The 14,972-nt window shown below is 35.3% G+C and overlaps 1 protein-coding gene and 2 non-coding genes across 3 annotated transcripts; 1 reads left to right on the forward strand and 2 right to left on the reverse strand.

Moving 5' to 3' along the window:
* Positions 1–3,667: 3,667 nt before the first annotated feature.
* Positions 3,668–3,741, forward strand: Trnai-aau (transfer RNA isoleucine (anticodon AAU)). The gene has a single exon. It is a non-coding gene; the product is annotated as a tRNA-Ile (tRNA).
* A 4,148-nt stretch (positions 3,742–7,889) lies between these two features.
* On the reverse strand, positions 7,890–7,963 carry Trnai-aau (transfer RNA isoleucine (anticodon AAU)). Its single transcript has one exon. It is a non-coding gene; the product is annotated as a tRNA-Ile (tRNA).
* A 5,492-nt stretch (positions 7,964–13,455) lies between these two features.
* On the reverse strand, positions 13,456–14,909 carry LOC131440388 (gustatory and odorant receptor 22-like). Its single transcript, XM_058611646.1, has 2 exons — positions 13,663–14,909; positions 13,456–13,607 (listed from the first exon to the last, which is right to left on the reverse strand). The coding sequence occupies exons 1-2, from the start codon at positions 14,902–14,904 to the stop codon at positions 13,488–13,490; spliced, it is 1,362 nt and encodes a 453-aa protein (XP_058467629.1). The 5' UTR covers positions 14,905–14,909; the 3' UTR covers positions 13,456–13,487.
* Between the last annotated feature and the right edge of the window lie 63 nt (positions 14,910–14,972).

Consider the following 14,972-nt stretch of genomic DNA (forward strand, 5'->3'; position numbering starts at 1 on the left):
AGAGAGTTGGGATGGTCATCACCTAAACAAACATGTAAACATAACAGGGACAGTATTATAAATTTCGAAGCGAACGGTTCAATCTGTACGAGCACTTGTACGAAAACATCGAGCTGACTTATTTGCATAATGCCTCCTCAGTTCTTAGAAACATTCTTTCGTTTATAGTGTCACTTACAACAATACACTCTTGAAATTGATATGCTATCAAACAACACCCTTGAATGCCAGTCTTAAATTTTGTATCAGTATAAAAAATCTTCAGATTTTTCATTTGGATCTAATTTGTAAAAATTGTTTCAGCCATCTTTAAGCAAAATTCAGTCACATACGTACAGATATATTACGATCTGGACCAAATGATTTGAAATATATCATCACTCGGTCGATTTTTACAATAAATTAATAGCCTTTCTAGTTGATGAAGGCAAGAAGAATTTTAAATGACACTCCATATAGGAGAATCGATGTGAAAAAATATTGCGTATGAACCTCATATTTTTACAATACAAATTTCACATCAGTTTGACTCGACATTATTAAGAAATTATATTATCATATAACAGTTAGTTTAGGTATACTTGAAATATTAGCTGAGTTCCCCGTGCTATCTTTAAAATTTTAGCTGTCGCATGTGAAGATGTGTTTTGCAAATCACACGAATATATTTTATGTTTAGATTTACGTAAATATTGAAAGTCTCGGCATAGTTTGTTATGAAAGTGTTGTACATTTTAACTAAACTGTGTAAAATGTTCAAAAGATTAAATAAGGTGAATGATAAATTGATCGTAAGTGCGAATATCGCATCCTCTATATTACATTCATTTTTGTTCTTGGGTAAGATGCATTACATAAAAAATCTCGCGTAATATTTCCTAAGCGTCGTTTTAGAGAGGACTCAATTTCACAAATTAACCATACTAAATATCGTCATTTGGTTCAAGAGATTCCGAGTTCGTCATAATAAAATAACGTTTCATAGAGACGATGCGAATTTTTACTGATTACTTTCGATGTAATAATTTACTGAATTTGTCAGTAAATAGCAAATAAACCGAAATTAACAAACCTTAATTTCGAGATTTCAAAAAGTGTGTTATATTTTTTTCTGAAATTCTGTGAGATAGTTGTCATCTAATAAAATAATGTAATAAAACAGATAACGTGAAAAAATTCTAAATCCTTGAAAAATCTACTTCAATCGGTAGTCATTATCAGTAAACGGCCAACTAAATCGATTCCGGTTAGTCTCCCAAGAATCGAGGAAAACTATTTTGAAGAATACCACAGTATTATATATGATAGTATGTTTGTTATGAGAAAGGCATCATTACATAACTAGGTGGATTAAAACAGGTTTTTACATCATACATTAGATGACATTTCTAAACCTACTATAACTGACTATGTCTTCAAATATACAGGAACGCACGTTTAACAAAAATATTTCAAAACTTAAAATACGAAAACTTTATTTAGAACAATCAACAGTTAAAATAACCCCGGCATAATAATATTGTTTTCGAAATGTATTAGGTTTGAAGTACTTTGTATTGTTGATGCTACGGCGAAGAAAAACTTATGTATATTGCCTTATGAAATAAACGTATTTATGAAAAACCTGTATCAATCCGCCTAGTGGTGTAATGATGCCTTTCTCATATCAATCATACTATCATATATAATACTGTGGTATTCTTCAAAATAATTTTCTTGGATTCTTAAAAGAATAATCGAGATTGGTTTGTTTGACCGTCTACAGATAAAAACGCGACCGCGCCAAATGAAATTCAGAAATTTAGTATGGGACCTAAAGAGCTTTCATTTGAATCTAAGTTTGAGAAAATCGGTTTAGCCATCTCCGAAAAAAGTTGGTGCACTTATTTTCACAATTTTTTGCGCATTTTACCCCATAATTCCGGAGCCGGAAGTCGGATCCAAATAATATTCTGGAATTTTCTATGGGACCACAAGACATTTCATTTGAATCTAAGTTTGTGAAAATCGGTTTAGCCATCTCCGAAAAAAGTTGGTGCACTTATTTTCACAATTTTTTGCACATTTTACCCCATAATTCCGGAACCGGAAGTTGGATCCAAATAATATTCCGGAATTTTCTATGGGACCACAAGACCTACTATTTCAATCTTGTGAAGTTTGTGAAAATCGGTTCAGCTATCTCCGAGAAAATTACATTACATACACACATTCGCACATACACACACAGACTTTTGCGTACTCGACGAGCTGAGTCGAATGGTAAATGACACTCGTCCCTCTGGGTCTCGGTTTCACAGTAATTGCATAACCTTTCTATATGAGAAAGGCAAAAAAAGCAGTTAAAATAAAACATGAGACTTCAATATTTTATTTCGAACAACATGCTGGAAATTTCAGCAGTGCGGAAGTAATAATTACCAAAAAATACTAATTTTGTTTAGAAATGAATAAATAAATTCGCTAAGATTTAAATTCTCTAATCACAACAACGTCCTACAGTTCTAAGTTCTTGCAGTCAAAAAAAATTGTCAAGTTGCGCCTAGATTGCTGACTCGTCGTTGACGAATATTATTCTTTCATTGCAATGTAATTGATGATACCTTGTCCGGTCATTTTGAATGTATTCTTATATGATAACTACATTGATTAATTAATTAATCAAATAATGTTAGATAAAACTTTCCGTCTATATAAGAGACATAAATATTAGTGTTTCGTGTAGCATGAAGATACAATCGTCTACATTGCAATCGCCATTGATAATTTAAAAAATATTTGTTTCTATAATATAAGAGAAAAACTCGTTAAAAATAAGGATAAAGACCAAAAAATAAGGACAATAGAATAAATATTCTAAAAAACCAAAAAGATTACGGTGTGACTATGTCGGTCAGGCTGGCGCCAGAAGTCCACTCCGGGACGCGATCCCACTACTGCTTACCGCGGAGACTTTTAGCTGCTGGTTTTCACCCCTCGCCCGGTTCATCTCTCTTTAACCAACCTGAGTGCATCGGGCTCCCCCATTGCACCCATATTGACGGTTAGCTTAGTGTGGACGTCCCGTCAACATGGACTTATCCGGCACACAGTGGACCCCAACCTCAAATCAGTCCGTAATCCGACCCGTGAGTAGCCACGTTACAGGAGGTGCCAAACTCCCAGTCGAAAATGTGGCTGAGAAAACAGCATGCTTTGCTGTTGATGTGTTCATTTCAGTAGACGTACAAAAATAGCATAACAGGTACATAAATAACTTCACCAGAAATACATATGTGCGCATGACCGTTTCGTTGTTTCTCTTCTTTGATTACCTACCACTACACGCGACACAACTAGGCAGCTGTTTCCATACATTGATACCGTATATGCATAATGCGAACAGCGTCTTATCTTCAAAGTATAGCATAACGCACACAGAATGATTGCCGTTGTATGATGGTACTAGAGTAGGAAGGAGCTCGAGAGTTAACCTTCAAAATTGAATGAAATTAGAATCTATGCATGTCGCGCAACAAATCTAAAAGTGCATCGTATTTAACTATGTATTATCCAATTAGAACTCTGATTGTAAACATTCCATATTGGTTGGTGAGTGACAATCTTTAGGATTTTTTATGCCCAACAGTAAGATACTGAAACAACTTTAAACATCCGTAATCAACATGGCTCCATAGCTCAGTTGGTTAGAGCGTCGTGCTAATAACGCGAAGGTCGTGAGTTCGATCCTCTCTGGAGCCAAGATTTTATTTTGCTTTTGTGTTACTCTAAGATTTATTATATTTTACAATTGAAATTTATTAGCATCGATATTCAACATTTCTTTCAAAATGCTTCAATTATGGTTGATAAAAGCTATTGATAGTATAGGCGAATCACGAGATGTTTGAATTATACGTTTTATTTTCTTAGGGACCATTGACAGTGACAGTTCTTATATAAATGATTCTTTCAAGATAAAACTACGCTTCATCGTTAGGCTGTTACCATCTAGGGTAACGGTTCCCTCATTCATCTTAGTCCAGTAGTCATCTCATATACGAAAACCATTCGTTAGAGTGAGATCTGCTGTCTCGGTTTGATAGATTGACTTTAAGAGTGAGATGAAATTAGGTGCATTCGCTTAGGGGAATTGTACCAATAGTCATCTAATTAAACAAGCCACCACATAACTTGGTTTATTATTCGGACTACAAACCACGGATCACGATTTAATCGGAGCCTGTATATTCACTTCGCTCCCAAAAAACAATGTTCTTGCTGGAAGGCGCCGGGTCCTCAAAACCCATTTTGGTCTTCTTAACAGCAATTATATGAAAGCCATCTGATAATCAAATTCGGATCTACTGTAAGTCTACCCGCATACACTGGTAATGCCTTGAACTGATGGTGGCTTCACACATACATACATACATACATACATACATACATACATGACATCCATTTTCAACTTATCCTTTGGGTTTGCATTAAAGAGAAAGGGCAGATCTCAACGGTGAAGCTGAGATTATTAAGGGTATAGTTTACTTTGTTCTATTGGGAATCCTAATTTAGAATTCTTCGGTAATTTAAATTTGAGATATTTTGTCAATGGGTGCAGACTGGTGCAAGACCTATTGCACTTGTGGCAGAGAAGGTCTGAATTTCCATTGGTTCTGATATTTTGCTTCACGTTCGACCTTGACAATTCGCTCGTAAGAACACGCTTAAAACAGATTCTCGAGCTCGGCATAATGAAATACCGAAGTAGATCGGCAACACGAAATTTAACTGATTGTTCAGTAATCCACATGCTCTTTTCCGAAATCCGAAATATTCTGATATCTCGGCAAAGCGCGTTTTTTTGCCGAAATTTGCCAAAATATTAAGCTGAGCTTATCAGTGAACAACAAATATATCGAAATCATCAAACCGAGATTTCGAACATTGTGTTAGCTTTTACTGTAACTCTACGGGACACTTGTCTTTTAATATCTCTTGTCGATTTTATAAAATAGCACGTAGCCATTGCTGATGGAGTTGGAAATATATATACATATATAAAATTTCATAGTAAAACCTTTTTCTGGATATTTTACTCTGAATTTCTCACAAAATAAAGATGCATACACACTAAACTTCGTTCTGTAACTTTACATCTTTTTACGAGTTCAGAACAGCTGAAATACCAAACACTCTCATTTTGCTGATTTATCAGCACAAATAAACATTTGCTGGCAGCAGTACCTTAAAGTTCTCGCTGTGCTGAAATGTTATTTTCACTCAAAAAATCAGCTTCCGAGGTTTGAACAGCTGAAATCGGTAATCCAGTTTAAATGTGCATTGTCGGATGATAAAGATTGTTCCAGCGGAGAGAATATCGGAATTTCCATTGACCAGTGATTCGTGATACTTCCGTCGTTCGTTAAACGATGATCTACCCGAGCAAAGTCAAACATCAAAACGTGAGCAAATTGAAATCTTATTATGATAGAAACATCACATTGTAATCTTAATTTGATCTCAGCTCATCAATTTTTCAATTGATATCACATTATGCTATTGCCTGTCTCTAGAGAAAGGTATTAGAAATGATGGAAAAACCGACTTTCGAACGGAGCCTCGGAGACCATTAGTGTTAAATACCATTCGACTCAGTTCGACGAGATCGGAAAATGTATGTGTGTATGTGTGTATGCGCGCGCGTGTGTGTGTGTGTGTGTGTGTGTGTGTGTGTATGTGTGTGTGTGTGTATGTGTATGTGTGTGCACTTTTCGAAGATATTTGAACGCGCTCAATTTTCTCAGAGATGGCTGAACCGATTTTAACAAACTTGGGCTCGTTTGAAAACTACTGTCCATTAGGTGGATTAAGAAGGGTTTCTTTTTGCTGTTACTTTTGAAAAAAAAAACTTTTGGAAACTCCAAAAATGGTTATTTTTTTTTTTTTTTTTTTTTTTTTGCCCACCACACTCCCCCACACCAAAAAGCTTCAATTTGAAGCCCCCTGGTAGTGGACGCAACTAGTCTCAGCGGAAAAACAAGAAACAAATAGACACTGGCAATAATAATACTAGAAATACAAATTTAATTTTGATTCAAAGTCCGCTGAGATTCTATTTATTCATGGTTTGATGTGCAATTTATTAAAGTGGAATCCCAGTGGAAAAGATTTCCTTTTAAGGGATCCACAATTTAATTACTACGCTATGTTGGAAAGAAAGTACAAATTAAATTAGGTAATTAGTTATTAATATGAAATACTGTTGACGATAAATACATTACATTATAAAACAAAAAACTAAATTAGCTAAATATCTCGTTCAGTCTGTGCTTAAAATGGTACTTTAGTCTAGCCGCAAATGTGGCACGATTGCTTATTCCTCGCATGTCAGGCGGAAGTGCATTATATTTAGTTGGACCAACAAAAAGGATCCGTCTTTGACCAAGGCTTGTAGCTGCTCGAACACGAAACAAATTGTTACTACGGCGTGTTGTTCTAGAATGGGATATAGTTGGGAACTGTAGGTTATGGTGTACTGTGGATTTATACAAATTATCATGGATGAATAGCAACGTTTGGACATCACATAAGTATGTTATTGGTAAAACATTATGTTTTCTGTCAGAGTATAACAATAGACTCGAGAATAGTAAGGGTTTATTGAAAATGATTTTTAGGCATCTGTTCTGTAGAGTTTGGAGTTTCTTCGGATGAGAACTAGCGGCTCGCCCCCACACCGATACCAAGTAGTTGATCTGTGAATGGATATAAGCAAAATAAAAATTTAACAGCACACGCTGGGGAACAAAGGACTTGACTCTCCATAAAACACCGCAGTACGACGCCACGTGCTTGGCAACAAACTTTATGTGGTGAGCCCAGGTTAATGTGGGGTCGAAATATATGCCCAGATACTTGAAATAGTCAACTTTTTCAATAATATTGTGTCCAAGCTGGGGATGATTATGCGTTGGTATAATTTTCCTTGTGGAACGGAAAATCATATACTTAGTCTTTGTGGCATTTAATGATAATAAGTTCGCATTGAAATATTGATCAAGAGTTCTTAAATCACTTTCCATTGAGTTAATAATAGCATTGATGTCACTGTCAGGATAGAACAGAGCTGTGTCGTCGGCGAATAGTCGTGGAGTTCCTTTAAGATGTAAATTACCTATATCATTAATATATAAAAGAAACAATATTCAAAAGCAACAAATTAATAACTGCATCAAAATAGGACTAATTCCATTAGGCGATACAAAAATGCAAAAATAAATTTTAAAGGAACAATTATTCCTTTAATTCTATGTTGCGTTTTACAAAAATGCTTCCTGTGGCAGTTGTCAAAACTTTTGCTGCTTTTACACCAATAATCCTCTATATTTTTACTTGCGAGATTATTGTTGTAGCATCACACATCTGCCCTCTGCCCTCTGCCCTGTGAAAAGTATCTTTGCTCGTAAAAAAAGAGAGGGGTGGGGGGAGGGTGAATGAAAATTGATTTTCGAGACTCTTTTCTCCTAGTCTATATCCTCCCTTGTTTGTCGACGAATAAGATAAATTTAACAATAAACCTCTTTTTAGAGGCACTTGCTACAAACTTCAACCTTTTGTTCACCTGTGCAATGAATATCTGATCTCGACAAGAAAAAATAGCTTTATTACCACCTCTGAATTGCAAAAAGTACCTCTACCAAGTTTAGCGATAATTTACTGAGTTGTTATGGAATTATTCCGATATTTACAAACAATTGAGCTCTTTTTACGTGTATTAATATCCTTACGATCATCTCTTATTTGTAATAAATATGTGCCTGTCGAAAAATTTCGATTTCTTAAATTCCTCCTGTTAGCAAACACCTTCATGTCAGCAAGAAAATAAATTCATGGCAAAAAAAATAACTTGGCTCCAGAGAGGATCGAACTCACGACCTTCGCGTTATTAGCACGACGCTCTAACCAACTGAGCTATGGAGCCATTTCGAGATCGGTTGTTTCTTACATTCGCTGAAATAGACTTAGAGCGAATTTTACTGAAAGTTGACTGTTTCCAAATTCATTACTAGGCAAACATGATTCAATAGCAGACTTTGCTAGCCATTTCAAATCGAAATCACATAGGACATTGGATTCAAGCAGTTATCGAAAATTATATAAGGTAACAGCATAGAAGAACTATGGTAATGCAGAGAACTTTGCTATCGTTAACGGCTGAAGCATCGAATGCGGCGTTACACGGTCAACATTCGGAATTTTGACAAGATGAGAAATATTTTGAAATCGAAATGTGCATGCAAAAGAGATGTGAATGTTATAATAAAAGATTGACAATGCCAATTGACACTAATGATTTCTAGGGTACGATATACTTTGGAATTAAGACAATATCCGTTGTACCTAGTTTTGTTGGATTTTGCATCCGTTTTCGAGAATGGCTTCATCACGAGAAACCTCAGTTCTAATTGGAAGAACCTTTTTGCCTTTCTCATATAGAAAGGTTATGCAATCACTGTGAAAACCGACTTTTGAACCGAGGCCCGGAGGGCCGAGTGTCATATACCATTCGACTCAGTTCGTCGAGTACGCAAAATGTCTGTGTGTGTGTATGTGTGTGTATGTGTGTATGTAACGTTTTTTTGCATTAACTTTTCTCGAAGATGGGTGAACCGATTTTCACAAACTTAAATTCAAATGAAAGGTCTTGAGGTCCCATAGAAAATTCCTGAATATTATTTGAATCCGACTTCCGGTTCGGGAGTTATGGGGCAAAATGTGCAAAAAAAAGAAAATATGTGTTCTAACTTCTCTCATAGATGGCGCGACCGATTTTCACAAACTTAGATTCAAATGAAAGGTCCTGTGGTCCCATACGTAATTCCTGAATTTCATGCGGATCCGACTTCCGGATCCGGAAATATAGGGTAAAGTGTGTTAAAAATTGTATACCATCACTGAAAATGGAGAAAAACGTTTAAAAAAAATTCTAAATCGACCTCAAATCTTTTCCTATTGATAGTTTTTATCAGTAGACGGTCAAACAAACCGATTTCGGTTATTCTTTCAAGAATCGCAGAGAATTATTTTGAAGAATACCACAGTATTATATATGATAGTATAATTGATATGAGAAAGGCATCATTACACCAATAGGTGGATTATAAACAGGTTTTTTTACTTAACAAACACACCAATGCAAAGAACGAACGAACGGCTATGGAGAATAAGTTCTTTTAATAGAACTCTACATCACTGAACAATTCTTTGAAAAGAACTGTTCTGTCCATATCTAGTTCCGTATGATGCGAGTTTACCATGTTTTATGACAAAAAAGGACAAACGGAGCCACTGGTATTTTTTTGCGGATAGAAATAGTAGTATAGACTTTGGGGATCGAACCCATATCATATCCTAGATGTGGATGGGATGGGATCTTTTATTCCTTTTTCCTTCGAGAATTGCTCTTACACAATAAGTAATTTAGAGAAACATGACCGTCACACAAACAATAGTTAGGTAAATAGTTTAACATCTCTGATTTTAATGATTTTATACATTGAAATCATAATTGTTTAACATAATATAAATATTTATGTACGGCAAACTACACGTTACAAGACACACAATGTATACACTTATAAAATTTTGCAGAATTAGGTAGTTTTTTTTACCAAATTATCAACGGCCGTACACTGAAATAAAAATCTTTTTTATATTCATTAGATTCGTCATACGAATCGTATGCATCGTATAACTCATTGTAGCCATAAGGAAATTTATATTTTTTATTAAGAATGTACATGAAGTCTAAATTAGTGTAACAATAATGAATTGATAAGAATATCACATACAATTTATATGAAAACTCGATAGAACTTATCCCATTTCGTAATGTATGTTATGAGTCATCGATATTCATCAGCTGCTTCAGGCAGTTCACCTGGGATTTCTGCATCATAAAGTAATTTATAATCGCAGACACGTTAGCTCTTTCAACTCCCATTAAGGATAAATTTACGAATCATGAAATAATAAGGTATGTTGAATTTTTTTCATTACTGACTAGTAAAATAATTTATTTATTATTTAATAGCTTTGGGGTCACACTTCTTTACCATTAATATCAAAAAGTGCTTCCAAGGATTCACCAGTAGTAAAGCTCGAATCCTGAAAGAACAGCGCGATAACAGAAAATCATCGATAGACGTAAGTTTAAAAACGAAATTATTATGAAATGATAAAAATAAATAACAAAGTTTTTATAATAATGCAACTATCTTTTATTGCAGCTTTTGATTTCTCTTAATATAATAAGCCCATTGTTTTTAACAATATTGCATATTCGCATCACTTGTTTAATTCAATAGTAATCATTTGATCTATATATTACTGGTTAGGCTATTTATACATGTTATATAACAAGCCATATGTTTTACATGAATCTATATAAATTCTGATTGAATAGAATATGCACTTTATAAATTGTCCTAATATATGTTGTGTAATTATCAAATAGTTGTTATAGGGGGTGCTAATAAATTTTATTGAGTCTGGAAATTCCATTCGCTATATGAAATACTTATGAAAATAACTTTAAGAAAAGTTTTATGTTTTATATGATTATCTTATATGTTTGACATGATATTGATACACCATGTAATTTTCATCGGAATTTCCTATAGTGCAAATATATTAGAATGTACGTTCGGTAATCTGAAAAGTTCGGTAATGACGATTTTGTTGAACTGTCAAACAATTACCCAAAAGTTCAGCAATTCAATAGTAATATATAGTAGTAATGGGGTAAAATGTGCAAAAAAATGTGAAAATAAGTGCACTAACTTTTCTCAGAGATGGCTGAACCGATTTTTACAAACTTGGTCTTGTAGTCCCATACAAAATTCCTGTATATTGTTTGGATCCGACTTCCGGTTCCGGAGTTATGGGGTAAAATGTGCAAAAAAATGAAAATATGTTTTCTAGCTTTTCTCATAGATGGCGCGACCGATTTTCATAAACTTAGGTTCAAATGAAAGGTCCTGTGGTCCCATACGTAATTCCTGAATTTCATCTGGATCCGACTTCCGGATCCGGAAATATAAGGTAAAGTGTGTTAAAAATTGTATACCATCACTGAAAAGGGCGAAAAACCGTAAAAAGTTTTCTAAATCGACTTCAAATCTTCTCCAATTAATAGTTTTTATCAGTAGACGGTCAAACAAACCGATTTCGGTTATTCTTTTTAGGAATCGAAGAAAATTATTTTGAAGAATACCACAGTATTATATATGATGGTAGGATTGATATGAGAAAGGCATCATTACACCACTAGGTGGATTAAAACAGGTTTTTATATTTTGGATATGTATGTTACATTTTTTTCACAGAATTTAGAACCAGTCTGTTTCGTTGTCAAAAAAATGTCTATCTGTTGATGACATATGTGAGCATTTCAGTCGGATGTTTTTCTATTATATGTTGTTTCAAGGAATAAACAAGTGAAAACTGAAAAGTGTCATTTTTTGTGGTTATTTATTTGTCGATGTAATCCGAACATATATCCCGGAGTATACTTTAGGCAGTAAAAACGGATTATATCTCGAAAAATTTTAATTATTCATTGGTAAATTATAGAATTCCTCCTGCAAACGATCACGATCGTCCAATACAATTTCGCGTAAAACCTGATCGAAATCGAAGCTCCAAGCCGTACAGAAGTTCTACGGCTTGTAAGATATGAGTAAATCCAAGAGGTCTGATAGTCTAGGAATCCACTTATTTCAACAGTATTACGATGTTCTTTAATAAAACGATGCTGAGTTATAGACCATTCGACTCAGCTCGACGAGCTAAGACGACGACGATCAGAAAATGTCTGTGTGTGCTCTTTTCAAAGATTTTTTTACCACTAAGTTTTCTCAAAGTTGGCTAAACCGATGTTAACAAGCCTAGTCTTGAAGTTTTAAAGCTACTATTGAATTGTGAATCATGTTTGACGATCAAATGGCCGGCACTTCCGGTTCCGGAGATATAATGGTATAAGTGGCGTAAGCGACAAATCCCAATGGTTTTCAATGCTACAAAACTTCTTTGAGATAAAAGAATTAATTTTCAAAGGCTTAGACTCGTTTAGAAGCCTACTATTAGGTTATTTGATAAACTCACAATACTAATGATCGAAGATTAAAACTTACAAATGTTTTAATGATACTATTTAATAAAACGGCAAGAGAAAAACATTATCACACCACTAGGTGTGATTAAAAAGAATTGTTTAGAGTTTACATTCGCTGAAAGATATAGTTGTTAAAAATTCATGTTGTAGTATGTCGGTAAACAACCCAGGTACTGTTCCGACAAAGATAGTGATACATCTATGTGATGAAAACCGTGAAAATGTTACCGCAGAGACGGGACTCGAGAACCCGTAGTTTCCCCCGTTGAAAATCGGGGGAATTGTTTTGTCAAATAAATCACCCTGCATATGAAGAGACAACCTAATTGATTAGAAGAACCAAGCATGCTTCGCTTTACTTCACTGCTACAGTATTCAATTATTGTCAAATCTCTATGCAAACACATTCAACAGAAAAACAATACACACCGTATCACAAGTCTTCACTCTCTGCTTTGCAATCAGACAATGATTTGTGATTTGGTTTTTGTTTCTTTTGCTGCTTATTATATATTCGAGGATCTCAGCTGATGTGTGATAGCAGGTCCAATCAAACTCACTAGGGCTATACTGGTTCACGATTTCCGTGCCTTGAATGGCAGGCCACGAGTAGCCATGGATCGATATAGTTGGTGCCGTACGCTTGATAGAATAAAGACACTACCATGTGGGTAGTATTCCTTAAGTATGTAGACAGACTTAAGTTTATTGAATACAACATTTGATAATAATCTTCGAAACGAATGTCCTATTATTTAAAACTGTCATTTTCAAAACATTTATGGCAACTTCTTCAACCTTCTACATTTAGTAGTCCATTGAAATCTAAAGCTCATCGGGTACAGTTTATATTACCAAAATGGAAACAATAGGAATTAGGTAGTTGATACTAATTAAAAAGATTCAGACTCAGGACGCTTAGTGTCAGTAGGATCGCAGTACCAGTCACGCAATGTTTATGTACGCTATGAATCGGTAGCGAAGGCTTTTCGATACAGAAAGTCAAACTTCACAAAAGGAATGAAAGTCAAATTTCACAAAAGGCTTTTCAGACTCAGAGTTAGAACTAACTATTACCTCAAAGTTATAGCAAATGTCATCATAGACTCACGGGAAGGCATTTAATTACCTTACTTTAACAGACTTCCAAGCTCTACACGTCTTGTGTGGAAACTGGATAATTCTTGAAACCTATCCGAACTAATTTTCTAAATTCTACATTCCAAATTACATAAAAGATCTAGTTTATATTTTTGCTAAAATTTACTTCAATATAAGGAATTATAATAATACAAGAACCATAAATCGAGCATTCGTGAATCAACAGAACCTAATTATGTTTTACGAGATGTTCCACACTTTGTAGTAGTTCGTTTGGCATTTGCTGAGAAATCAACGACAATTTGAATTGCAGAAGAACGATCAAATAAATGGCTATAGTTCCGATACTCTGCAATGAAAACAGAAATTAGCATTTAAAATTTTGTACGAATAAAAAAACTCACCGCCGTCAGCAACTTCCGATTCACTTCGGCGTATCCCTTGAGACTCACAATAGCCGGGTTCATTTCGATGGCCTGAATGAAAAGATCTATTTCCTTCTGGGTGGGAAGATCAACCTTCAGCAGATTGATACCCAACAATGTGTCCTGTACTCCTTGAGCGACCTGGAGTGTAGCATTGTGCGAACAGTCGCAAAATATAAACAGCAATAACGAACAGTACACCGTGTCGACAATCAATCCAATCTCCTTGAAAGAAAATCCGAAGCCATGGTCGATAACCTCCGACAGTGCTCCATAGATGGCAACGGTGATATTGACAAACATGAACAAACAATAGGTGGAATACGTACGAGCATACACATTTCCCAACAGTTGGAGCAGTTCGCTTAGATTTAACCATAGAAAACGGTACTGGGAAATCATAGCCGCTGTGCATTCTATTGCAACGTCTTTTCGGAATCGATCCGACAAGCTGGAAGAAGCTACCCGAATGCCTCGACTATTAATGTACCAAAGTGCACTGTTCATGTTAAGCATGGTGATGATGTGATAGTAAGCCAATGTGTGCCAAAGAGTAAACCCATCAAGCAAAAAACTGAGTGATAGTAAGAACACAATTGAACACACCAGGCAACCAAAAGAAAATATAATAATTAGTATCTTCAAATTTGGAAATTTTAGGTTCGTCCCTGTGACGCGATAATAACGAACCTGGAACGTACCCCACATGGTTTTATAAACCGCTACATGCTTTGCCACACCCCAACCAACAAATGGTATCCAAAAATGTGGTACAAGAAAAATTACGAAAAGTATTCCATAAATGTACTCATCGAATTTCTTCGTTTGTTGCAAAATAACGATTCGCTCGTATCCAACGATCAGCACGACAACGCTACTGACTAGGTAGAAGCAATATGCGTAAATTGATGCCCAGGATTTCCAGTTGAACGTGATTCGTCCTGGAGATGATCGAAGAATCGGCATAACTGCTAATGCCCGAAACAATACAAGCAGTAACTTATGGTCACGATAGAACTGATCATGAGTCTCAGCTGTATCACCATCAGCAGAGTTCAGCTGAGCACGTATAGCCCGTTCCTTGGCTCGTTGAATCAACTCCGGATTCATGGTTCCATTTATCACATGTTCGTCCTTTCCGGTATCCCATATAAATCCCATGTCTCTGCGAAGTAATGCGAAATCAAGCGCTTGATCAAAGTCACTATCTTTGATAACCATTTCTTCTAAATCACTATGTAACACTGAACGTTGTGTCCAATGTAGACGTTTACTTATATAAATTCGCA

The sequence above is a fragment of the Malaya genurostris genome, chromosome 1 (assembly GCF_030247185.1).
Source record: "Malaya genurostris strain Urasoe2022 chromosome 1, Malgen_1.1, whole genome shotgun sequence".
NCBI lineage: Eukaryota > Metazoa > Arthropoda > Insecta > Diptera > Culicidae > Malaya > Malaya genurostris.